The following is a 27,525-nucleotide window of genomic DNA, read 5'->3' as shown; positions in this document are numbered from 1 at the left end:
TCGGCAAGTGCTAGCGTTCTACATCGAGCGCACAAAGCCGTTCAGGAAGTCGAACCAGCTGTTCGTGGCTGTGGCAGACAGTTTGAAAGGACTCCCGGTCTCATCTCAAAGAATATCTTCCTGGATCAGAGCCTGCAGCCACTCATGTTACGAGCTGGCCAAGATCCCATTCCTGGCTCTTAAGGCTTGCGCCCTTGTGGCATGAGTCTTATCAGCTGTGTTTCTGGCCCAGGTCCTGATACAAGAGATCTGCAGGGCAGCAACTTGGTCATCTGTGCACATGTTCATCTCTCAGTATGCTATCACCCAACATGCCAGAGATGAAGCAGCATTCAGCAGGGCAGTGCTCCAGTCAGCAATTCCTTAACTCTGACCCTACCTCTGGGGTACAGCTTAGGAGTCACCTGATTGGAATTGATGTGAACAAGCACTCGAAGAAGAAAAAATTGTTACTCACCTTCTTGTAACTGTTCTTCAAGATGTCTCGTTCACGTCCATTCCAATAACCACCCTTCTTCCCCTCTGTCAGAGTGACTGGCAAGAGGGAACTGAAGGGGGATCAGGTCAGCAAGGTCATATATTGAGCGCCATGAAAGCGCCACTCTAGGGGTTCCACAGCTGACTCGATGGGAGCTGCTAGGGAAAAAACTCAGACTGTGCATGCAGTGCACACACCGGATGGGAATGGATGTGAACAACACATCTTGAAAAACAATAGTTACAAGAAGGTGAGTAACTGTTTTTTATGTGAGCCCTACAAGTTGTCTCAATTTTTTGTGTGTCATGGGGTTTGCAATGTATATGTAGAGTTTTTTTTTTTTTAAGGTAAAATTTTCTGAAGGACTTTGGAGCTCAAGTTCCATTTTCAAAAGTGACTGAAGAGTCTGTTTTACTGACTTTCACTGGGATATAGTCTCCTAAGTCATTGAGGCTCTTTTGAAAAACTTTCCCCAAAATCTTTCTTCCTCCCAGGGGCAAACCTCTTAATCTCCCCCATACAGGCTCTCCCTGCTGCCTCCCTTCTCAGTCACTGTGGATCATCATCCTGCCTGTCATTCAGGCCTCTAATCTTGTTGACCTCTTTGACTAAGGCCACGTCCAGACTAGGGTATTAAAATCGATTTTAGATACGCAACTTCAGCTACGTGAATAACGTAGCTGAAGTCGAATTTCTAAATCGAGGTACTCACCCGTCCAGACGGCGCAGCATCGATGTCCGCGGCTCTCCGTGTCGATTCCGGAACTCCGTTCGGGTTGATGGAGTTCCGGAATCGATGTAAGCGCACTCGGGGATCGATACATCGCGTCCAGACTAGACGCGATATATCGATCCCCGAGCAATCGACTTTAACCCGCCGATGCCGCGTGTTAGTCTGGACGTGGGCTCAGATTTATTTCTAGGTCATCACATCCAGGCTATGTGTAAATTTTGCCTTTCTTACCATCCACAAAGCTAAACCCCTCATCTCAAATCTTAATTACTGCAACATCCTTTTCTCTGGCCTTGATAAATGCAATCTTGCACCACTCATATCCATTCAGATATATTTATCCATGAAGATAATTTTCCTAGCCTATCACTGTGACCATGTCACTTCTCTCTTAGCATCCCGTCACTGGTTCCCTCTTCTCTATTACATCAAACATAAGATACTTGTCTTCATTTTCAAGGCCCTTCATGCCCTAAACACCCCACCACGCCTATCATCTCTCATTCACTGTGGAGATGTGAACTCACACATCTGTCTGGCATATGATGCCAGCTTCAATGGCCCACTTGTTACATTGTCAAACAAGCACCTTTGTGCTTTCTTCCGTGCTGCTCTTCATGCTTGTGAGGAGCTCCCCGTAAACATCTGCAAAACTAATGCATTATCCTACTTCAGAACCTTCCTTCAAACTCTCCTTTTCTATGTTACCTATTTAAAAAAATTGTTTTGAGAATGGGTATGATGCTAGTGTGCTAAGACCACTGTCTGGCACATTGACTCCAATATTGTTTTGTTTCCTTATGCTTCTCCATCTGTTTATATCCATCTGTTGTGCCTCTTGTTTTATATTTTGATTGTAAACTCCTTGGAGAAGGGGACCATCTTTTTTTTTTTCCCTTCTATTTGTGCAGTGCCTAGCACAGTGGGATCCTGGTCCATGACTAGAGTTCCTAGACACTGCAGTAATACAAATAATTTTTTGCTATATTGCAAATAGACTTCTCATTCTTCCACTTTGGTTATTATCTCATCCAGTTTCCTTGATGGCACTTTGTTAGTCTAATTTGTTCGTTCATAGATTCAGAGGGTGAAATCCTGACCCCTTTGAAGTTTTGCCATTGATTTTGGTGGGATATTTTAAAGCCAAAAATGGAGCTATATGATTGTCTACTCTGACTTTCCTGCATAATGTAGGCCAGGGGTCAGCAACCTTTCAGAAGTGCTGTGCCAAATCTTCATTTATTCACTCTAATTTAAGATTTCGCGTGCCGGTAATACATTTTAATATTTTTAGAAGGGCTCTTTCTATAAGTCTATAATATATAACTAAACTATTGTTGTACGCAAAGTAAATGAGGTTTTTAAAATGTTTAAGAAGCTTCAATTTAAACTAATATGCAGATCTTCTCAGTTTAGTGTGATCCTTGCCCTTGCTTTTCCTTGCTGAGTTTTCTAGTGTCTGTCACGTATTTGGATACTTTAAACTGCACACTGACTTCTGAATGATTAGGGACAAAAGACAGATTTCATGTGTGAAAATACCTGTTCACAGAGGTAGGTGGATATAAATGCTGAAAGCATTGAAAACGCAATTTTCTTCAAACAGTTAAATTTCACTTGCAGGGACGTCCAGCAGGTCGGAATAGAGGCCCCATGATCTCTCTTGGTAGTGTCAAGTGCACTCTGCAGATCTCCAAACTTTGATTCCCACAATTCTGAGCTTTTTAACTGAATGAGCTGCATTTCAAAATCTTCAACACCCATCCACTGAAATACAGACAAATCTAAGTCGCTTTCGTTGAACTTTCCAGGTCTAATTAGAAAAGAAAGTATTGGGCCAAATCCCTGGAAATCTTGAAAGCTTGAAATCTGTCAGAAAATACTGATTCCAGTTCTTGCATGTACATTCTAATCTCAACATCAAATGCAGTGCGCTGTTTCACATGGCGTGATAGTGATGTAAGCAGCAAATCAGGACTTAAAAATATCCCAGTACAGTGGTGCTGGAACAATTTTTAAGGTGGAGGTGCTGAGCTGTGCTCCCTCTTGCCCCTATCTGCACCCCTCAGTGCCCCAGGCTAGGGCCAGTGAGCCACAGCTGGGGGCAGCTGCAGAGCCCCAGGCCAGTGGCCAGGACCCTGGGCCAGCAGCAGAGCCCCCCAGACCAGGGGCAGGACCCGGGGCCGGCAGAGGGCTGAGCAGGGCTGGCAGATGGAACCCCAGCTGGCAGGGGGCTGGCGGCCGGTACCCCAGGCCAGCAGCAGAGTCTGGGACCAGTGGCTGGAATCCGGGCAGTGTGAGTGCCACTGAAAATCAGCTGGCGTGCCGCCTTTGGCACGTGTACCATAGGTTGCCTACCCCTGCCATAGAATTTCAAGTGGTTCCTGCATGAAGTCCATAACTGCTGGTTGAGCTACAGCATGTTTTTTTTAGAAAGGCATCCACGCTTCAAAGATTTCAGGTGATTAATAATCCACACATCTCCAAGTAAATTTAAATGATTAATTACCTTCACTATATTAAAAAACAAAGCCTCATTTCTAATCAGAATTTGTCTAGCTTCAGCTTTCAGCCATTGGACTGTGTAATGCCTTTGCTGTTGTTTTTTTCCATTTCCTCAGAAACCAAATGGTCTGGTGTTCTCAAATTTTATACTGAATGTTTGTTGCAACATTTCTAGAAATGACAATTATTTAGTAGAGGTGGAGGACAGGACCAGATCAGAAAGTAGTGGTGTGTTGAGAGGCTGGGACTTTATTTACATATGAGGTGATTAAAGATGGGCCCATAGCAGAAAATCCAGATCTTTCCTTTACTTTGTTTTGTTTGAGTTTAGGATTTTCTGGCCTCTCTCTACAAGAGTTATTTAAATTGAGGATGGAAAAGACCTAAAACAATAAATATAATTTATACAATAGTTTACGTAGTGTACAATGCAATTTTTTTATGCAGTGTCATATGTGCGCATTTTAATATTTTATATGTTTAAAACACATTTTCCTCCATTCTCGCACAAAACATTATCACAGATGTTAAACGCTGCACTTCCTGGACTTAATTTCAGAGGGAATGTGAATGAGTTCTAATTGCTTATGTCTCTTACAATTGTATCATGTCTTGGCTAATCCAAATTGCCTGTTTTAAATATTGAGAATTTAATAACCCTTCCATTATCCAGCCTTTGTCATGATGGGATAATATGTGAAGAAGTCAAGTCAGGATGAACACAAGATTTGTTTCTAGTCCCAAATTTATTATTTCCAGGCTTCCCTTTCTCGTTATCAGACAATAATATGGGTTGGAAAAATGTATTTGAAACTGGAGGGTGTAACTGCAGCTTTTCAGATAAGATACTTGTTAAAAGCTGCTAAGCTCTTTTACTGAAGAGGTAGCTGAAACAATAGTGGCCTCGGCACATGTCACCACCCAACAAAGGCACATACAATGCACATGTGGGAGGAGGGGTTTCTCTGGCTACTGTACTTTGAAGGTTTTTGTGTGAGAGAGAAGTAGTATCAGAAAGACTAGAGAAACAGAGATGGTAACAAGGAAAGCCAAGGACGCAGTCTGGACAAGCACTAACAGCAGGGCCTGAGACAAGCCTAGAGAGAGTGCTTTTGGGCCAAGTGCTGGCTGAAATGGGCTTGGAGCTGTGAACGAAGAAACTGTCTCCTGTTTGAGTTGTCCTGTGTTCAGGAAAACAGGACTGTATACATTCTTTGTAAACAAACGAAGATACCTGACTTCATCAATTTCTCCTCCTCAGAAACAAATGTAGGACCCTGAACTTTGGCAAACCATTCAGGTCAGAAGGGGTAACAGTAAGAGCCACTTGGCTGTGGTTAGACTTCAGGTCTTCAGCTTCTGCTTGAGTCAGATAAGTCAGGGTTGCATATTTTTTGTGTTAATTCCCCTGAGCTCTAAACATTACTTCACCTTTGTATTATTCTCCTTTGACTGGCCAAATCTGTCAACCATTAACAACATAAACAAGAGAAATTAATTTTGATTTATAAGTATATACAGAGTGAAAGTTGCTTATACAATGTACATAATATTCAAATATATTAATATATCGCAGCACATCTCTTCAGGGCAGTCACTGAACCCACCTGCAGAGAAAGTGCACAGAAAAACTACCTATTTGCTTAGGAATTACTGAGTACGGTATTTCTTAAAGGTATACTGTTGTGTATACACAAAAAATTATAAAATAATTTGAAAATTATTTTTTCTTGCAGAATTTGTTTGGACATAGATAATACACAAAGCACCATATGACTGTAATACTGCACACATTATTCAACCAATATGGATGTAATCAAACTCTTGCAGGAAACATAGGCCATCCTGAATTCCTAGGGCTTGTCTGCGCTTAGGGGAACTCTACACTACAGGGTTAAGTCGACCTAAGTTATGCAATTCCGTCGACATAGCTTAGGTCAACTTATTGGGGTGTCTGCATTGTGCTGGGTCAACGGAAGAAACTCTTCCATCAACTTACCTTAAGCTTCTCATTCTGGTAGAGTACCGGAGTCAAAGGGAGAGCGATCTGTGGTCAATTTAGACCCGCTAAATCAGGGATCAGCAACCTTTGGCACGTGGCCCATCAGGGAAATCTGCTGGTGGGCCAGGATAGTTTGTTTACCTGCAGCATCCACAGGTTTGGCTGATCACAGCTCCCACTGGCCGCGGGTTCACTGTTCTGGGTGAATGGGGACTGTGGGAAGCGGCGCGGCCCAAGAGATGCCAGTGGGAGCTGCAGTCTGTATACCCATGCCTCTGTAATTCTTCCAGGACTCTGCCTGCTTATGCTAACCCACCAATAAATGGACCATGAAGTTGCATAACAATATAATTTATTATAAATTATTGAAATTCTAATTTGATGTTTCCCAAAAGAGAGCCCATGCTTTCCTTACAAACAGTAGTCATGTACTGAAAGTGGAATGCTTTCTAGATTTTATCAGATGTTAATTTTTAATCTGATTCACATTAATAAAAATTGGTGTCTGTAGTAAGAGTAAACACTTTGTTTATTAATCTGGATGAAGCAAGATGTTACTGTAAGTATGTACACACCTTGACAGCTAGGGTGCAGGTTTGACCTAGCTGCAGGGGATGATGCAGGTCCTTGTCTCCTCCCCGCTGCTCTCTTAGTTGTGGTCATGTCTTTGGCTTCCTCATGATGTTGGGAAACAGGATATGATGACCCTCTGCTCTGTCTTTGATTGGCTGTTGTAGAAATGCTAGAATCCTGATTGGTCTTGGGCTTCCTTTTCCTTCCAGGTTTTGGAGCTTTGTCTAGGCCTGAGTTTGCTGCCATCTGTCCTCCCTCTCTCTGATTTGTTGTGATCTGATTTAGTTTTTGCCACTTCCTGGAATGCTGAACTTTTGGAATTAGGAAGGCATTTTTCCTGTAACACAAAGCTCGGCTCATACCATGTGGCTTTTTGTCACCTATTCAGTAATCAAGTGATCTGGTCATCTGTAGTGTTAGGTTGTTGCAATGTTTTCTGGAATCCAACATGGATAGGATGACCAGTCATCCCATTTTTAAAGGGATAGTCCCATATTTAAGCCCTCCTGCAGGTGTCCCAACTTCTTAAAAACAGGCAAATTGTCCCATATTTTCTGTTTGTGACCCTGCATGCCGCCCGTGTTGCATCAGGAAGAGACTGCACCAGGTATCAGGAGATGCGGGTCTGTCCTGGGGGCCCAGCCAGGCATGGAGGGCAGCGAGCACTGGGTAGGGAGGGTTGGGTTTGTCGGTCTCACACACACACCCATGTAAGAGAGACATACGGGAGCGTGTGTGTGTGTGCGTGTGTGTGTGTGTGTGTGTGTGACCTCTGAATGTGAACTCTAACACCTAAAAAAAGGTAAATAAAAAGACTCCAACTACGCAGTATTTCTTTTTAACAGGGGCTCAATCAATTTTGTGTTAATTTGAACTTTGTACGACATAGTTTTGATTGATTGCCATTGAACTCACTTGAATACAAGTAATTTTATCAGGTGTGCTGTATTAAGCATAGGGAAATATGGTCACCCTAAATATGGATATTGACATTTCCAAGTCCCAGCTGGGAGGTTGACAGCCCTGTTATGGGCAGCCTGGAGGCTTGGTACATTTAGCAGGGGGAGGGTGCAATTATCTTAAGCCTAGGATTTGCACCATCCTGAACCTCCTTTCATCTATTCCCCTATCCTTAACATGAGGCAAAAATGGCTGGGCAATTTGCAGATCCATCCCCCTGATCCTTGAGGAGTGTAACTGGTTAGTTTGATGGATTATAAGGCTTACAACTGGTGTATGCTCCAGTATTGGGAGCCCATATTGGCCCAGGTATGAGGTAGATAGTTGAGGGGGTTTAACCCTGCAAATTGTGTGTGCACGCGATCAATCTTCTGGTGGGGGAAAAAAAAATTTCCTGTAACCTAACCCCACCCCCCTTTACATTAATTCTTATGGGGAAATTGGATTCGCTTAACATGGTTTCGCTTAAAATCACATTTTTCGGGAACATAACTACAACATTAAGCTAGGAGTTACTGCAGTGAGTTCCCATTGGTAAAATGAACATTTCATTCTGGTAGAGGATTATGTTGTAAAAAGACAATATGTTGTCTATTCAGATACCAGAGGCAAGGAACCATCTTGTTTGAGGCCATCTTTGTGTAATTTGTTTCTAAAGCATTAATTAAAAAGTAATAAGTTTGAGAAAGATTGAAGGTAGACTAGAGCAGAGCTGATTTTCAGTGGCATTCACGCTGCCCGGGTCCTGGCGCTTTGGATTTTAATTTAATTTTAAATTAAGCTGCTTAAACATTTTAAAAACCGTATTTACTTTACATACAACAATAGTTTGGTTATATATTATAGACTTATAGAAAGAGACCTTCTAAAAATGTTAATGTATTACTGGCACACGAAACCTTAAATTAGAGTGAATAAATGAAGACTTGGCACACCTCTTCTGAAAGGTTGCCTACCCCTAGACTAGAGGCTTATGAAAATCGAGATAGTGCTTATTTGCCTAGTGATAGCATCTTAACTGTCCAAAAGTCAGTTTTCCAGATGTGAAAATATTATTCTTAGACTAAAGAAGCTAATTGTAGACAAGGTCATGTCTTCCAACACTGTGAAAAAGCTTTTGTTTTAGTTCCTATCTAATTTCCTCTCTGAGGATTAATGAAAAATGTGAAATTGTTATGTCCTTATTGGTTTCTTAATCATTTTATGAAGTATGCTATCCACAGATGGAAAAATTAGGAACAGCAAGAGTCGTGTAACCAATGTATATAAGCACAAATTCACTCTGTCATTTTTGCTGCTTGTGTTAACCTGAATGGGTCGTCCCTGCAGATGCTATGCATTGGCAAGTATTTGGGATTCTTTGTGGTAATATTACAAATTCTAAAATACTGATTCACTTACAACTAATGTAATAACTAAATTGCTTTTAATTTAGTTTAGGAGTGAGAATGCACAGCTCTTAATCTGATATAATTTCCACTGGTAGCTTCATTCAATAGCCTGTCTGTTTTGACCTTTTATTTCCCAGAGCACTTCCACTAAACCTACAGCTGCCACTTTATCTGCTGCATCCGGGGATCTTGATCTGTTCACTGAGCAAACAACAAAATCAGAAGAGTCAGCGAAGAAACAACTCTCCAAAGACTCCATCTTATCACTGTATGGCACTGGGTCCGTGCAGCAGCAAAATGCTCCAGGTAATTAATTTTCAAATCTGTTTCCAAAGAGATTCAATTTTTAAGCAGTGTTTAAAATACAGTAGTTATAATCTCCTGTCAACATAAAATTAAACACATTTGTATATTCAAGTGGATTTGTTTCTTCTTACCATTTTTACAGCTGAAAATTCAAATGAATGAAGCATTAAGACTAGAAGAAAAAGTAGTACAGGATTCAGGGTAATTTTATTTTATTAGACATTACAGCTGTTCTCATATTATAAACTATCACATACAAAATATCAGATAATAAAAATTAGGATTAACTTTTGTTGTATGATCATTCATTACTTGGGTATGCAATGAGATTCTTCAGTATATGAACAGCAGACTGCCTAAATCATTACAAAGTCATGTTTTGATCTCATTAAACTGGTGGGAATCCACCAATTTTCAGTAGTGTGACTGAGATAAGAGATTCTGGTGCAGATGAGATAAAAATTTGGCTCAGAGCTCAGCTTTGGCAGTTGAACTGTTATTTATTGTGCCATTTTTGTTGTTACACCATTCTTTCTTATCACTTTCTCACTTTTGCCAGATACTGATTTTGTGTACAATAGGGTGGACAGAATCAGCTCTACAAATGGTCTTCTAAAACTAGCATTTAGTGATTCAAACTTTAGGGAAGAAAAGTTATCTTTCTTTTCTGTTCCTCCCACTCCCGCACCTTCCAAAACGCAGGTATCTTCATGGGATCTTCTTCCATGCCATTTACCACACAACCGTCAACTAATTTTCAAGGTTTTCCAGCCATGGGAGTACCTGTACCTGCAGCTGGTGGAATAATGGGGAATATGATGGGACAATCAGTGCCTGTCATAGGACAGAACACAGGTATGATGGTGGGCATGGGAATGCCCAATGGTTTCACTGGCACTACACAAACTGGTGTGATGGGACTTCCTCAAAATGTCATTGGACCCCAAGGAGGAATGGTGGGACAAATGGTTACTGCACAAAATAAATATGGCATGCAACAAAATCAACAAGCTCAATGGAACATCCCTCAGGTGAGGATTTTTTTGCCCTTATATTGATTGGATAAAAGTTACTGTTTTATTAATAAAATTTGTTTTCCACAAGCTATACTTGGAAAGCTGTAGCTCTGCTCTGTTGTAGACCCTGTGACTTGAAACTGTTTCTTCCATGTCTGAGACGACTGCGTAGTATTACAGATGTGATACATTTAAACTTTAAAGAGTAAAGAAACCAGCATTAATCTTGAGTGCAATTTAGCCAACTCCTAGAACAAATTGTTCAATATACTTTAAAATGATGACTACCACACTCTGAGTTACTGTGTATTAACTACTGTTGCCCAATTCATGGAGCCAGATTCTCCAATCAGTTGTATGTGTGCAACTCCATTCATTTTAATGGTATTGCACGCATGTAGGTGAGCATGGAACTTAGACCCAATGAGAATGGCCATTTGCCATTCATCTGGACTTTCAAATGAGATACTTTAAAATAGGCTTTTGTGGAGGATGCATGTTACTGCTTGTATTTGTGCCCTGACTCTACTGTAGTTGAATAATGGTTAGTCTAACCAAATAATCTGAAGATAGTTTACACTCTTTTTTTAATTTGATAAAACATGTTTGAAGGTTCCATTGTAGTAACAATTATAAAGAGTGTTGAGGTGTGTGCTCAGTACTGTATTTGTCAGTGGTGCCCAAACTTTTCCTGGCACGTCCCCCACCCCGACCACTGCGCAGCCAAAGCTTCTGCAGCAGAGGACCTTGGGTTGACAACGAAGCTTGGGGCAGAACTGGGGATGGGGGTAGTGAGGGAATGAGGGTAGAGTGGGACTAGGTAGTACTCCCTCCCCATGCCCCGTGGGGCTGGCCCATTCCCTGCCATGTGCCCCCCCAACGTACTTTTGTGCCCCCCAAGAAGGGTGTACTCCCCAGTTTGGGGACCACTGATTTAAGCAGTTTAGTGTAACATTCTAAAAGCAGATATTTCAAGAGAAATGTTAATTTTATATCTAAATTCATTTTTTGTTTTCATTGGGCAGTTTAAACATGTATAGCATAATCCATTTTGTATTTAATGTACATGATTTTAATTGATCATGTTTAGGCCTCAACATACATATCAATTTCAAATTTAATTTTAAATATTTATATTAAAAAACCTTGTATTTAATTTACATTTTTAAAAAATCATATTTTTTAAATAATTGATTTTCATCCACCCTGGTAGCATATAACATTTTTTGCTTATAGGTCAAATCTTACAATTGTATCATTTTCTAAAAAATAAGTCCCAAAACAGCTTGTATTTTTTCCAAATATGGGGTTTTCTGGGAACAGGACATTTTTAAAAAAAGTTACATAATTGTATATAATCTACCAATAATTATAGCTAAATATTTGTTTCTCAAGTAATTTTTGTGGCATATGCTAATTCTGCACAAACATTTTGCTAATAAATTTATATAAAATATAGTTGAAAAATCACAGGCTTCTGTATGTAAATATAAAATAAAGCCTTCCTTTCCAGTTTGAAAACAGTCTGTTGTAATAATTCATGAAAACGAGGATGTCAGTCTTCTATATCTCTAGATCATAAAGCACATTCAAGAATGAGATACTGCACTTTCCTTGATCAGCAAATGAGAGATATACAACTCAATTCATAAAAGAGCTGAAATGTTCAAGAGCCTTTACTCTCCACAAACAGAAGATACAATTAGAAATTCAGTATCACATTGCAAACAAAATTTTGAAATTTGGATGGAGAAAACTTTTTAAACATGATATCTTTAGCCTCTATCTGTGTAAAGCCTGATCATTCATAGTTCATTTCTTTAAACTCTGGATGGACTAATTCACAAAAAAGGTTTAACTAATTAAAAAGGACATCCAGTTACTGCCTTTCATTTAATTTTAGTATAATGATCCAAAAAGAGTCATTTTAGGCAAGTGGTAAGAATACTGCTTACCTTCTACCAAGGTAATTAATTCACAGTAATTTTTAAGAATCAATATAAAAATAGTCTTCTCCTACCAAAACATTCTAGTGATTAAAAAAAAAAAAAAAGTAATTGCAGAATAACTATGCACTAAGTAAAATCATATTTACCTGAAGTGTTCTGGGAACAAAACAGCAGTGGGAGAAATGAGGATTTTAAATAATGTGCAGGAGTTGCTGGGTAAGTGATGACTGCAGAGGAACATAACAGATAAGAGGCCATTTTGATAAACAGTGTTGAGATAAGTGACAGAGTCCTGTGGCACCTTATAGACTAACAGAAGTATTGGAGCATAAGCTTTCATGGGTGAATACCCACTTTGTCAGACGCAAGAGTGTTGAGATAAACAGGATTGTGTACACACTTTTGAATTGTAATTTTAAAAAAATCAGTGTGAAGGATTTTGCTGACAGTAGTTTAAATTCATTTAATAGTTGTGAATATTTCACTTTGCTGGAATAAAATTGTTACAATGATAGCTAATGTCCTGACTCTTCTAATTCATATATACAAAGTCAAACCAGTAATAACTGAAACATGGAAATGATAAAATGCAGGATAGATTAACCTATGGACTAAAATGCTGACCGAAAATGCTAAACTATTTTTATTTTGTGGAATAAGTTAATTCAATTTTTTGAACTAGAGTGTAAGAGACATACTACTACAGATACCCCAAAAAATTTGTTGCGTCCAGTAAGGGGGACACATCAGGTTAACAATTAGATATTTAGAAAAAACTGTTAACATCTTAGTTTAAGACTGAAATTTCTGAAAAACTGTTTACTTCACCATATATGTTTACATATGTGATTACTTTTCAAAGCAGAATGGCAGCCACTACTTTCAGATACATTTTAGTTTATTCATACTGAGAAATGCTGTTTACCTTGATACATTTTCAGATTGCTAAGCTGACCAGAACATTATGAATTAACGTAATTAAATCAATCTATATAGCCCCTTAAAGTACACTTCATATGCTTGTTATAGATGTAAGTGGCAATGTAATTATTTTATCATTTCTCTCCAGTTACAAATGTTTTAGTGATAAGACAATATTAACACGATTCTTGCATGGCTTGCTCTTGACTGGCCAAACACCAGGAAGCAGTCTTGTTGATGTGCCAAACCAGCTTTTGACAGTCATTACATTTAATAAAAAAAAAAATGCTGTTTTTGTACATTTGAATTTCCATCCAAATAGAGCTTGCCTTCAATCACAAATAAAAATTATCTAATTAATACTTCATTCACCATTTTCTAACATAAATGTAAAAATTAAGAATCTAAAGGTGAGTTAAGCTATATAATTGTTTAAATAAATATGTATATACACACACTATATCTTGCTGGTTAGCCAAAAAAAGTACCATATTAGTTGCAAATAACATGTTGTAATAGTTATCAATTAATAAGAATCAGCCTTTCTTTAGGAAAATGACTAGAAAGTACAAATGCAAAATATGATTAAAATCAATTTGTTAAATCAAGGTTTCCTGCTTGCTGATTTAAATTAGTGATTCAAATCAATCCACCATTTTGTTCCCTAACATTATATTTACCTGGTTTAGGACACCTTTTACTGTTTCAAGCTGATAAAGTTTGTGTGCTCTAAAACCAGTACTAACTAGAACTGTGTGTGCATTTCACAGATGAATCAGCAAATGGCTGGCATGAATCTCAATAGTTCCAGCAATGTGGTGGGCTTTGGCCAGCCCCCCAATACAGTGGCAGGATGGACAGGAAGCTCTTCAGGTCAGACTCTGAGCACACAACTGTGGAAATGAAAATTGCAACAGAAGTTTCATGCAGAACAGTCACTTGACATTCCTTGCTCAAATGCATTTGTTCTTTTTCTTTCCTCCCAGTTCTTCAGATTAAGAAGTTATCTAACTGACTGTGTTGTGGGCTATATTGATTTAAATTTGATGTGGTGGAAAGCAGATTGAGAATACATTTATATATCATTGGCAGCTCTTTCATATTACAGTACATATGATTTCATAAACCATATCAAGCAGCTGCTTTACCAATTGCATACTCAATTTTTTTCTCAAAATTATAGATCAAATGTTTGCATATAAGGGACGTAGCTATCATGTTAGTAATATCTCTAAATATATAAACCTTGCCCCCCAAATACCCAGTAATCCTTGTAGAAGGTACTGTATGAACAAATGTTTAATCATATAAATAGAATGTAAATGTATCACTGAACAACGTTTTTAGTGTATCAAACATACTGTGTTTTATCATTCATTTCACTGTGATGTTGTTATGGTGTGCTTAACAGGGAACATGGTTAGCAAAAGCAAGATAAACCTGGATATTACTGTAATTCCACACATTTTTAGTTTATTCTTTTAAAACATGGATATTTGAGCCATTTGAATTTCCTGTGACAAAATATGCAATTTGGCTCCATACGTGTATACATAGTGCTAATATAGAGAACTTATTGCACAATATGCATACAGGGTAACTCACCACATACGGATACTTTTTGTCCTTGCAGCTATATCCAGGTTTGACAGTAATTGTGTTTACATTTTATGGTGCCTCATATTGATAAAATGTTATTTCCCTATATTAAAAAGATAAAGCCATAAACCATTGTGTGGTTTTTATTTCATACTGTATGATCTACCTTGTCAGCGTGACTTCAAGAAATGTGTTGTTTAATACTAGAAAAACACATTTAATCTGGAAAGTGCTTTTAACAATATTTTTGGTGACCGACATTTTGCAGTCTTAAACCAGTTTATAATAATTCCATCAATTAAGTTGGATAAATGTTTTTGAAAATGTTGCACTTTAGTTCTTTCAGTCTTGATTGGTATTACTGTGTGGAAACTCTTAAAACAAATGCTTATATTTCAGTTCAATGATACTGAGCTGAGAAATGCATGCAAAACAAGACAAAAGATGTTATGTCTCTGAAGATGTCAGATTTGCTTATCTGACAAATTTTTGTTTGTACAGAAGTCCATCAGATGACTAGTACAGGATGTTGCAGAGTGGTAGATAGTACACTGCTTGAATTCTTAATTGACTGAAGTTTCAGGCATCTTCAGCCACATCCATTTCCTGTAGTACGTCCCACACAGTTATATCTCTAGATCATACCTCAATTTTAACTGTGTCTAGGTGGTATTTTGGCTCATTACCTAGATTTACCTTTTCTGTTCGAGTGTGCCATACAAGAACCTAAAAAACAGAAGGTTAATTAGTGCAGTATTAGGTAATCTTCAAAGATAGCTATAAGAATTCTGCAATAGTGGAATTAGTACCTTTGTGCAATTGTTTGCTTTTGGTTCCAGCTCCTCCACGGTTGTTATCTGTTTCAGAAAATCAGATTCTTGCATTCCTGGTTGAGACCCACGGCGTTTGAATACAGCTTTAGGGTTTGACAGAATCACTTGAAGGCTCACAGCAAATCCTTTAAGACAAGTTTTTAAAATAAGTCAAAAGTTTTAAATTTTTCACATGGATATCATTTAAATATGAAAATATCCCAACCCCTTGGTTAGGAACTTGCATATTTGTTATTTTATATTCCTATGTATTATTTGGGTAGACTTTTACGTACTGTACAATTGTAGACTAAAACCTATTGATGAAATTGATTTTTTTGCTGTGAAATTGTCTGTATCACTTAATTTCTGCACATTTATACCAACTGCTTATGGTGCAACAAAATCGATTTTGTTTTTATATTTTCATTTAGCTGATTAACTGTGCTGTTTCAAAAATCAATGCTTTCTCTTACTTTTCATTGTCTTGGCAAATATAAACCAATCATTAATACAAATGTTATGAATTCACATATGCTATAAACACTTCCAGCTCAAACATGAAGGTAAGTTAAAACAAGAACACTAAGCCAAGCAGCTCAGTGTCTTCTCTGACATAGCTTTTTTAGTTACTGAAGTTTAGGATCTCAAACTGAACTCTATTGTTGTTGGAAGGCAAGTAAATTTAGATTGATTTTGGCATTATAATTTATATCATTTGTGTTGTTAGTTTGGTGTGCAAAAAAAATTTTTTTTTATTAAAGAAGTATCGACAGATCTCCAGATTGTAGTCACCTAACCTAACACAAGCCAACTGACAAGTTTTAGGACTAAGCAGTCTAACGTATGTTTATAATATGAGCTGGCCAGTTTTTGAAAAACATTATCCAACACAAGGGCAACACACCTACAGGGAAAGAAATTCCAGATGCTCATTCTAAGGCACATATTAACAGACCTGTTACATTCACCAATGAAATGCTCCTCGAGCAGTTTGGAATGGTGTCCATTGTATTTTTCTCAAAGGAGTCACAACATAATTTTGAAATCTGTTCTGGAATACTGGCGAGAGCTAGTTAATGCTGCAAAGAGTCTGAAATGTAACTTTATTGGCATATACATTAGTCCCATTTTCTACTACAATAATCCGGCAGGGATACTTTCTCTGAAATGATGATATCTAAAGGAACTCTAGTATCTTATCTGGTCCCTTTAGTGCAACATCCTTTTTAGATATGAAACTGCAACTGAATAAAAAGGAAATTTTTTTCATGCATCACATGCAAAACAGCTTTTAAGTGCTGCTGTTGCCGTCTTGCAAGTACTTAAGTTAGACCTAAAATAGATGTTCTCCACTTTAGCAAGTCAAGTCAGGTACCAACAGGGGAGATCTAAAAATAGTACAGCTTGTAAAACCATTCTGAAACTGATTCAGATAAAACAGTTTATGCTTTTCTGAATACCTTGATTAGTTCTGGGGACAAATTTTTAGGCAGTTTATAATTTTAATCTTTTCCACATGCATCTGTCCTTCCCCACACTTCTTTATGCTCATCTGACCTAGGTTACAGAAGCGCATTTACAAAGGACACTCTCTCTCTCAATCAATAGGGAAAGCCTTAATTTCTTCACTGCCTGAAGTGTTAAACTTCAGAATCATTTCTGATCATCTGAGTCATTAGTTCATAGGCAATGGCTGTTTGCTATATGTCAAAGCAGTCATTTTAGTTTAAATATCTCACCAGAAACCTACCAACACAGTTCTGCTTTGAAACTGTAGCCAGACCTTAGTCTGGGAGAGGCTAGAGGGGACAGGAAGTAAAGCTGAGGATGTAAATCAACCTTCAGTGTATCTACGGGGACATCTGATCCTATCCAACAAGAGACGTACGGCTGACCATGCAAGAACACATGGAAACATTACAGGCTGCAGTGGCAAAAGACCTGCCCTGCTTGGTCATACTTGGCCACGAATGGAAGTTCTTCAAAGAAGTGGTCAAAGAGTGGCAGGGCACCCCATTGGAGAAAGTGGAGCTGGAAGACCCAAGAAGGCAGGAGAGAGCTGGAGTGGCCCAGAGGGAGCCTTGAGAAGAAAGGAGATCAAAGGAAGATGAAGAAAGACCTCCCGATGAGTCACCTGGATCCAACTGGGGCCATAGGGGCTTGCCGCTGCCCATCAACCTACACCTACTTTCCAATGAGGGGGACTTTGTGGAAGAACAAAGAAACAACCCCATACTGAGCAAGGTTTATGAGTAGCTTGCCTGTGCGAACAGCAAACTACTGGATCCTCAGCAGTTGAAACAGTGGCCCCATTTTGAACAAATATGCAAGAGGGCATACTGGGCGATGAAGGATCCTAGAATGGGAGAGGTATGAATGCAACTCCTAGTATTGAGGAAGTTTCAAAGGAGGGTACTACAGTTGTCCCATACAACCCCATATGGAGGTCACTTGGGGAGAGAGAAGATGCTTGCCAGGTGACCCTGAGATTCTACTGGCCAGGCATCCACCTGGAGGTGGGAGACTATTGTGCCTTATTCAAATACCAACTGAAGGGCCCAAAGACTGTCCCACAGCTAACACTATCCATTGTGAGAGTGCTCTTCAAGCGAATAGGCATAATAAACATGGTGAGCCTGATAGAGATGTCCGCAGCAGGCCACACATGCATACTGGTATTGATAAAGTAATGCACACTGGAAAACATAAGCCTGTTGTACACCACAAGTTTAGTTCGAATTTGGAGTGTTAAATTGACTTAACTCTGCACCCGTCCACACAATGAAGCCATTTACTTCAACATAAAGGGCTTTTAAAATCTATTTCTGTACTCCTCCCTGACGAGCGGAGTTGCCATTTCAAATTAGAGTTAGTGTGGCTGCATGCACTTGACTTTATACAATCAGTTGCCCAAAATTGATTTCTGTAAAATCAGAATAATCCTGTAGTGTAGACATACCCAGAATCCCAACTATACATATAAAATGATGAGGTCTAAATTAGCTGTTACTACTTACGAAAGAGAGTTCTCTGAAAACATTCACTGGTGGTGTGGCAGTCAAAAAAATCTAACAATGTTGTGAATCACTAAGAAAGGGATAGATAAAAAGACATCTTATCTCTATATAAATTCATGGTGTGCCCACATCTTGACTACTGCATGCAGATGTGTTTTCCCCACCTCAAGAAAGATATGAGAATTGGAAAAGGATCAGAAAAGGGCAGCAAAAATGATTAGGGGTATGGAACAGCTGCCGTATCAGAAGAGATTAATAAGACTGGGCCTTTACAGCTTGGAAAAGAAATGACTAAGAGGATATGACAGAGGTCTATTAAATCATAACTGGTGTGGAGAAAGTAAATAAGGAAGGGATATTTACTCCTCCTCCTAACACAAACGAGGGGTCACCAAATGAAATGAATAGGCAGCAGACATAAAACAAATTTCTTCACACAATGCACAGTCAACCTGTGGAACTCTTTGCCAGAGGATGTTGTGAAGGCCAAGACTTTATAGGGTTCAAAAAAGAACTAGATAAGTTCATGGAGAATAGGTCCATCAATGGCTATTAGCCAGGACGGGCAGGGATGGTGTCCCTAGCCTCTGTTTGCCAGAAGTTGTAAATGGGCAACAGGGGATGGATGGATCACTTGATGATTACCTGTTCTGTTCATTCCCTCTGGGGCATCTGGCATTGGCTAGTGTTGGAAAACAAGATACTGGGCTAGATGGATCTTTGGTCTGACCTAGTATGGCTGTTCTTATCATGTGAATGCAGCCGCCTGGGCCACTGTAAAGGAGACTCCTGCTACCTCAATCCAGTAGCTGGGAGGGGGAGGAAGGAGGAGAGAGAGTGTAAAGTATCCTGCAGCATAAGGCAGCAGTCTCAAAACTGGATTTATTTTGCCACCCATACTCTTCCTCTATCACTGAAAGTGCTAGTCTGAAAAACATCAGAATTTTTCTTCAAGGTTACCTTTGCCGTCAAGTGTTAACTTGGTTCCCTTTTCTGCTAAACATATTTTTGGCTTCTCCACTCAGTCTTATTTGTATAGACAATCTGAGAGCTTCTCTACATGATACTTTAGTCTACATAAGTGTGTCACTCACTAACTGGCCCATATGGACCCTTCTAATGTGCACTAAACCTTTTCTTATGCATCTTAGCATAGCTCTGTTTTAAACAGCACTACATTCACACACACTAAGGAAATTTTAGTGAGCACCATCAGGCCAGTTAGCACACAACATGCTTATGTACACTGAAATTTACAGCCTTATAATGTGGACTGAAGTGCCATGTAGACAAGGCCTGGTAGGCAAACTCATTTTTTCCCTTCATTTATCTTCAGTTCTGTAAGGGCAGAAACCAAATGTTGGTAGCTGAGAAAAAGACTGAGGTCTTACTGGTGAGAAGGACTTCACTAAGGAGGCCTATTGTCATAAATGGAGATATTCACTCTTCCTGAATATTTTATATATGCGCACACATGCAGACATCCTTGTCGATGCAAGAACGTGCTGTTCTAGTTAAAGAATACAATTCTAACAATTTGCCCAGCCACTGCTGCTTTTCTGGGGGAAGTTATAAAGAAAATGTATTTCTGCACAGCATTTGCTGCTTAGATTAATCTGTGAATACACATAAATCCCTTCGTTTAAAGCAAGCAGTTGTAAATGTTAGTTCCTTAGTGGCAGTGGCTACAGGCACATGAGAAAATTAACTCTTGAAAGCTACTCAGAAAGAATGTGTTCAGTCAAGGAACAAGCATGGCAAAAAGCTTATCAGCTCTAAAGTAACTTGCATGTACTCTCTATCTAAGGGCAGTATCTCAACCTCTTAGATTCTCTGACTTACAAAGCCAGGCTTACCCACGCCTAGGAAAGAAGGCAACATACACTAATAGATTTGAAAGTCTGTTGGAAGTAAAAACCTTAGTGGTGCCTGTGGGCTTCAGCCTAGCCCTCATGTCCCAGGACATTTTCTTTTAAAGAGTAGATTAGGGTTTTTAAAAAATATATCTGGCACTGAAAACATTCTTCCCTGGCTTAGCCTCTAAGCAAAATATATGAAAATAGTCTTTGAGATATGTCCCAGGGCTGTTCTATGGTGGGAATGCCCATCACGCTACAACTCACTCCACCTGCGTTTGGATACAACAGCAGTCTCAGATCTGTCCAGCTTTGGCGATTCACAAGGCAAGCACTTAATTCACTACATACTGCAGAGGGTACTGTCATGGCAGCACTACTAAAGCAGATATATTAGCATGCTGGTAACAGGATTTTGTAATGCTACTTAAATTAGAGGGATTCTCTTTCTCTTCATTTTTTTATCCAAGGATGTAAATTTTCTGTTATAGACTGACATTATGAGTTTTGTAAAGCAGACATCTAAAGCATCCCTAAAATTAATCCGGATGTCACTTTGATCACGCCCTTCCCTTTTACTCTGTTGCCTTCTTACTTGTTTGCTGAAAACAGAAGTTCTTCACGTGGGTCCAGCCATGAATTACCCACTGGTGTGCGAGCATCACAGCCAGAGAACATTACTTAGCAGTGCTTGTCATGGCAGTGCTTGCTCTTGGACAGCTCCATTCTTTCCTTGTTAGGTAATTCCATAGGGTTATGTTGGGCAATTACTTTTCATTCCTAGGAATTCTGCTGTGTGGAGTTTCAGAGGATTTCATATTGCCTCCCTCCTCTTCAATGTTGATATCCAGCTCTCTCCCCATCAGCCCAGCCAGTACTGTTGAACACCTGGGCCATGCATGAGAGCTAGCTGTCTAAAGGTCTACCGGGATAAGACTGAAGTTGTGGGGGAAAGCAATAGATACAGCAAGGATTATACCAGCCCTGATGTTTCCACTACTTGCTCACATTTTAGGAGTTGTGTTAGATCCCCAGCAGCTCTTAAAATGGTCACATGGCAGCAGCATCCGTGAACATTTTCCCCATCCTTGTCTAGCCAGCAGACTGTGACTGATTTTCTTGAAGACATTGCTAATGGGATCCCTGGCTTTGTCACCTCAACTTTAGACTATTCCATACACTCCTGATGGGGCTGCACCTAAGTCAGCCTGGAAACTGAAAGTCGTACAGCAAGAGTAGTCTAGTGTTAGATACTTAAGGTATAATAAACAGACTTCTGTGACCTGCACTTGCTATCCCTTGGTTTTCAGTTGGTATTGATTTTTACCTGTGAAAAGCACTTAGTGACTTTGAACCTGCGTACTTCCGAGACCACCCTTCCCCTGTACCATACTGCTTCGAGTGGAGGGGCTTGAACTGGAGTGCTAACCATTTAAAAAGGAGGGACCTCTGCTGGTAGGACATTTACCATGAGGAAGGCCTTCAGCTGCAGACCCTACTGATTCCTTGAACTGTTCTGTTAGCCTTCAGAGCACATTGCATATGCTTTTTTAAAAAAAAAACAAAAAACAAAAACAGGCTTTTGTGAAAGAAGGGTCACAATTAATGCTGTTTGTGAGAGGTGTTTTTGTTTTGGTTTGGTACAGACTGTGGAAGGTTATTTTGGGGGTGAGCTTTTACTTTCATTCTAATTGTACTTTAACTTTGGCAAGGGCTCTTTCAAACTCTGGCCAAGGATACTATAGGTTGCAGGGCCCTACTCCAAGCCCATGGTCACTAAAACAAAAGTCCGTTGTCCTCTTCCTCATTAGAACCATCAGAATCTTCATACATCACAGATCTCACAATAAAGCAAAGCCTGAGAAATGCCAGCTCTTCAAGCCTCAGGAGCCTCCAGCAAAATTGAAGGTCTGTTGCACAATAGATAGAGAGCATTGGACCTCACATTTATAGTCTATCCAGTGACTCTCATGGTCTACAGCCAGGTGAGTGGATTCATCTGTATGCAACTATGTCAATGCTAATATCCACCCAAGAATTCATCTGCTTTCCTTGAGCCAGCCTGGCATTAGAAGACTCATTATCCAACTTGCTTCCAAGGAAGGTCAAAAACTCTTGAGCTGAAAATAAGCTAAAACAAATCACTAACTATGTTGTTTATCCTAGATGTTTTATATTCCTGAGTTAGATCTACTGACAGTAATATAAGCTGCTCTGGTTTTGTTCCTGGAACACACACCCAAGCAGCTCCTGGCCCAAGAAGCCTGAAGGAGAAACTTGAAGAAGCCTATAGACAAAAGTAGTGACTAGATTGCCCTAAAAAAAGGAATATAAATAATCACAAACAAGTATTTTAATGCATAGGCAGAAAGGGATTCTATTTGCTCCTATTTAGAGGACCTCCTAGTCCAGGACCCATACGAAGGAATCCCAGGTCAACCTCTAGAAACCATCTGCAGGTGACACAAGGGTCTGAGCTCCAAGTCTTGAGGGCTGGTGCCTTGAATTTTCAGTGGGAAAAAGCTTTCCGCTCTGAACAGAGAGAAGTAATGCTGGCAGCTTCTTGAACACACTATAGCACAATAACAACAGCTACCCAGAAAACATGGCCCCACCCTCCAAAAAAAAAAAAAAAAAAAAAAAAAAAAAAACCACAATCCAGACACAATCCAATGTTTGCAAAATTGATTGAGTGGGGAATGCCAGGTGTCAGTAATCATGAGTTTCCAGGGAAACTGGCCTTTTAGAGTCTCAAGACAAAGTCAACCATAGCATAAACAAGTGTAATCACACTGAAGTAAACAGTGTGAATTTGGCCCTATATTTTTCAGTTTGGAATGCTACATCTACCACTTTAAAACCAGGCTCCAGGGGAACTACAATAACTAAATTAATAATTCTAGTCAGGCCATGTAATTGATGCCCAAACTCTCATCATTCATGGAATTGTTCACTGTTTTCAAAATAAAAATAAAGGCCAGCCTTGATCCTCTCCAAAGGCGTATAGCTATAGTATAACATCAGTGGCTTGTCGGTGCAGTGCCAGTAATAAGGTATTACAATGATGTAGTACAACATGGATTAAAAGCATACTAAATTAGTCCCATGTTTTCTTCCAGTGAGTATGGATTTACTATTGGTGGAGAAGTATGTGTCAAGGTTGGGGAGAAAAATTACTTACCTCTCATAACTGTTGTTCTTCAAGACATGTTGCTCATGTCCATTCCGTTCCAGGTGTGTGCACGATGTGTGCATAGTTGCCAGAGATTTTTCCCTCAGGGGTATCTGCAGGGCTGGCTCTAGCCCCCTTTAGAGGCACGTGCATATGCACCGGTAAAAGGGACGTCATCGGCCCTGTACCCTCTCACTTCCTTCTCTCCAGTAGCTCCGACAGAGGGGCAGGAAGGTGGGTTGCGGAATGGACATGAGCAAGACATGTCAAAGAACAACAGTTATGAAAGAGTAGTGACCGTTGTTTCTTCTTTGAGTGCTTACTCATGTCCATTCCATAGAATCGTAGGGCTGGAAAGGACCTCGAGAGGTCACCTAGTCCAGTCCCCTGCACTCATGGCAGGACTAAGTATTATCCAGACTATCCCTGACAGGTGTTTAACCTGCTCTTAAAAATCTCCAAATGATGGAAATTCCACAACCTCCCTAGGCAATTTATTCCAGCGCCTAACCACCCTGATAGTCCCTTGCTGCAATTTAATTGTTTCTTGTCCTATCCTCAGCGGTTAAGAACAACTTTTCTCCCTCCTCCTTGTAAGCACCTTTTATATACTTGAAAACTGTTATGTCCCCTCTCAGTCCTCTCTATTCCAGACTAAACAAACCCAATTTTTTCAATCTTACCTCAGATGTTTTCTAGACCTTTTTTGTTTTGTTCTAGAATCATTTTTGTTGCTCTTCTCTGGACTCTAATTTGTCCATATCTTTCCTAAAACATGGTGCCCAGAACTGGACAATACTCCAATTGAGGCCTAATCAGTGTGGAGTAGAGCAGAAGAATTACGTCTCATATCTTGCATATAACACTCCTGCTAATACATCCCAAATGATGGTGTTTTTTGTAACAGTGTTACACTGTTGGTTCATATTTAGCTTGTGGTCCACTATGACCCCCAGATCCCTTTCCACAGTACTCCTTCCTAGGCAATCGTTTTCCAGTTTGTATGTTTGCAACTGATTGTTCCTTCCCAAGTGGGATACTTTGCATTTGTCCTTATTGAATTTCATCTTATTTACTTCAGACCATTTTTCCAATTTGTCCAGATCATTTTGAATTATAATCCTAACCTCCAAAGCACCTGCAACCCCTCCCAGCCTGGTATAGTCCGCAAACTTTATATGCCATTATCTAAATCACTGATGAAGATATTGACCAGGACTAGACCCATAATTGATCCCTATGGGACCTCACTCATTATGCCCTTCCAGCATGACTGTGAGCCACTGATAACTGTTCCCAGAGAATAGTTTTCCAACCAGTTTTGCACCCACCTTATAGTAGCTCCATTTAGGTTGCATTTCCTAGTTTAATTTATGAGAAGGTCACTTGAGACAGTATCAAAAGCTTTATCAAAAAGTCAAGATATACCACCTCTACTGCTTCCCCCATCCACAAGGCTTGTTACCTTGTCAAAAAAAGCTATCAGGTTGGTTTCACACAATTTGTTCTTGACAAATCCATGCTGACTGTTTCTTATCACCTTATTATCTTCTTGATGTTTGCAAACAGATTGCTTTATTATTTGCCTCATTATCTTTCTGGATACAGAAGTTAACCTGACTGGTCTGTAATTCCCCAGGTTGCCCCTATTTCCCTTTTATAGATTGGCACGATATTTATCCTTTTCGAGTCTTCTGGAATCTCTCCGTGCTAGATCACTCAAAAGCAGCACCCCTGGAGATGGGCTCAGAGTTCACGGATGTGCTGACTGCAACGCTGTTCTCCTGAAACTGGCATTGTTATGGGCCTGTTGGGTGATGCCATAGTGAGAACATGAAGGTATGAACTGATGACCATGTTACTGCTCTGCAGATGTCGTGGATTGGCACCTGTGTGAAGAACACTGCTACAGAGGAATCGGTGGTCACGATGGCCAGAGGCGGAACCTTTGCTTGCTCAAAGCAAGCTCAGATACAAATAGTTATCCAGGACAAGCCCTGAGACTGCTGAGGTGGGGTCCCCACCCCAGGCCTGATGCATCCAAGACAAGGGCAACGGATGGTTGAGGGGCAGCGAATGGTACCCCTACCATTAGTGATCCTGGGTCTCTCCAGCAGGTCAACAAAGTGATGACCGGAGCTAGAATCATGAGTACTGAGTCCAGGCAGTGTCTGCTCGGGGGATAGATTGACACTGGCCTCATCTGGAGGGGTCTGTGGCATAGCCTTGTGTACTGCACCCCATAGGTACATTCCGCCATTTGCCCCAATAGTTTGAGGAAGACCTGAGCGGTTGTTATCGGGTGGGTCATGACCTTGGAGATTAGGTCCAACATAGCTCGGAATCTGGCTTCCCGTAGGTAGGCCTAGGCCTGAGTCACATCGAGTACTGCCCTGATTAACTCTATTCTCTGAACCAGGACCAGGGTTGATTTCTGCTCATTTATCAACAGACCCAGCACCTCGAAGGTGGCTCATACTGTACTGATGCTGCGGTGGCCCTGAACCTGCAATCTACCTTTGATCAGCCAGTTGCTGAGGTACAGGTGGACCTGCATACCTCAATGTCCAAAGCAGGTTGCTATCACCGCCATATGCTTCATGAAGATCTGTGGGGCTGCCGACAAGTCAAACTGATAATGGTGTTGACCCACTACAAACCTGAGAAATCTCTTGCGCCTAGGGAAGATGGAGATGTGGAAATAAGCATCCTTTAAATAGAGGGTGGCATACCCGTCTCCTGGATCCAGGGAGGGAAAGATGGAGACCAGGAAGACCATGCACAACCTCAGCTTCGAGATATTTGTTGAGGCAACGCAGGTCCAGGATGGGCCATAGCCCATCTTCATCTTTGGGATTAGGAAATATCAGAAGTAAAACCCCTTCCCTCTCAAATCAAGGAACTTCCTGTACAATCCCCACATGTAGGAGGGTTTGCACCTCCTGGATAAGAAGCTGCTTGTGAGAAGGAGCCCAGAAGAGGGACCGGGGGTGGACGAAAACTGGAGGGTGTAACTGACTGCTGTAGTACATATAATGGTCCGATGTTGTATCTGACCAGGTGGGGCTGAAGGGTGACAGGCCATCCAGAAACAAAAGTGGGGGATGGATCTGGCGATGAGCCTGATAGACTGTCCTTGGGCAAACTTCAAAAGGCCTGTGCGAGCCTGACTGGGAGGCTGAGGTAGAAAGTAGGGGTTGACATCGCTTATAGCCCTTCCCTTTTCTTTTATAGGGCTCCTGCCTGGGAAATGAGACAAACCTGAGAGGCTGCTGAGGCCTAAAATGCTTCCTGGAGGCAGAAGGTGTGTAAAGGCCCAAGGAGTGAAGGGGAGTCCTCGAGTCCTTGAAGCTTGGAGCCAGTCTGTACTGAGAACAGGGAGGTAGTCTTCAGGGTGAGGCCCTGAATGGACTGCTGCACTTTGAGGGAGGTCCAATGACTCAAGTCATGAACAGCGCCTCATGGTGACCGCTGACTCCATAGTCCAGGCTGCTGAGTCAGCCGCATCCAGACGGACCTGGAGGGAGGTCCTGGCCGCTGCTTTGCCCTCCTCCAGGATGCTGTGAACTCCTAGCTCAGTTCCAAAGGTGGCAGGTCTCTAAATTTGGACAATGAGTCCCACAGGTTAAAATCATCTCTCTCCAGCGGAGCCTGCTGATTGGAGATATGCAACTGCAGTCTGCCTATTGAACAAACCTTACGTCCAATCAAGTCCAGTCTCTTGGCCTCTTTATTTTTGGAGGTAATGCTCAACTGCCCCATCTATCCTGCTCATTTGCCACCAACACCACGGAGGGCAGGGGGTGCGGGTGGAGGTATTCAAACCCACTGGATAGGACACAATATTTCTTCTCTGCCCTTTTTGAGATGGGAGCAGAGAAGGAGAAGTCTGCTATAGTGCCCTGACAAGTCTCATCACTGCTTGGTTAACCGGCAGAGCCACTCTGGAGAGAGCTGCTACAGCCAGGATGTCAATTAGGCTCCTTGAGCTCTTTGACTTCCAGTCCCAAATTTGCAGGACTTTTCAGGAGCTCTTGGTGGGCCCTGAAGTCATGCAGTGGGAGCAGATTACTAGGACCTACAACAGTCACATCCGGGAATGACGAGGTGGAGGCCTGTAACAGGGGAGGGTCCGCCTGCTCTTCCTCCACTTCTACCACATACATTGGGGCCATTTCTTGGATGTCAGTACCAGTACTGGAGTCAGGGTCTGGTGCTGGATGGGATGAAAT

The 27,525-nt window shown here is 40.7% G+C and overlaps 2 protein-coding genes across 5 annotated transcripts in view; one reads left to right on the top strand and one right to left on the bottom strand.

Annotated features, from left to right (window-relative positions):
• Positions 1-14,562, top strand: part of SMAP1 (small ArfGAP 1) — a 226,501-nt gene extending 211,939 nt beyond the window's left edge. For all 4 annotated transcript variants that reach the window (XM_050950828.1, XM_050950830.1, XM_050950831.1 and 1 more), the window contains 3 exons: positions 8,780-8,948; positions 9,651-9,979; positions 13,605-14,562. In XM_050950828.1, coding sequence (XP_050806785.1) covers positions 8,780-8,948; positions 9,651-9,979; positions 13,605-13,739 — 633 coding nt within the window. In that variant the 3' untranslated portion in view covers positions 13,740-14,562. The remainder of the gene's footprint in view (positions 1-8,779; positions 8,949-9,650; positions 9,980-13,604) is intronic.
• Positions 14,563-14,659: 97 nt separating this feature from the next.
• B3GAT2 (beta-1,3-glucuronyltransferase 2) overlaps positions 14,660-27,525 on the bottom strand; it is a 40,039-nt gene continuing 27,173 nt past the window's right edge. The window contains exons 3-4 of the mRNA XM_050950973.1: positions 15,243-15,391; positions 14,660-15,159 (exon numbers count right to left, since the gene is read on the bottom strand). Coding sequence (XP_050806930.1) covers positions 15,073-15,159; positions 15,243-15,391 — 236 coding nt within the window. The 3' untranslated portion in view covers positions 14,660-15,072. The remainder of the gene's footprint in view (positions 15,160-15,242; positions 15,392-27,525) is intronic.

Source organism: Gopherus flavomarginatus, chromosome 4, assembly GCF_025201925.1.
Source record: "Gopherus flavomarginatus isolate rGopFla2 chromosome 4, rGopFla2.mat.asm, whole genome shotgun sequence".
Lineage (NCBI taxonomy): Eukaryota > Metazoa > Chordata > Testudines > Testudinidae > Gopherus > Gopherus flavomarginatus.
This window is presented reverse-complemented; position numbering and strand designations above follow the sequence as displayed.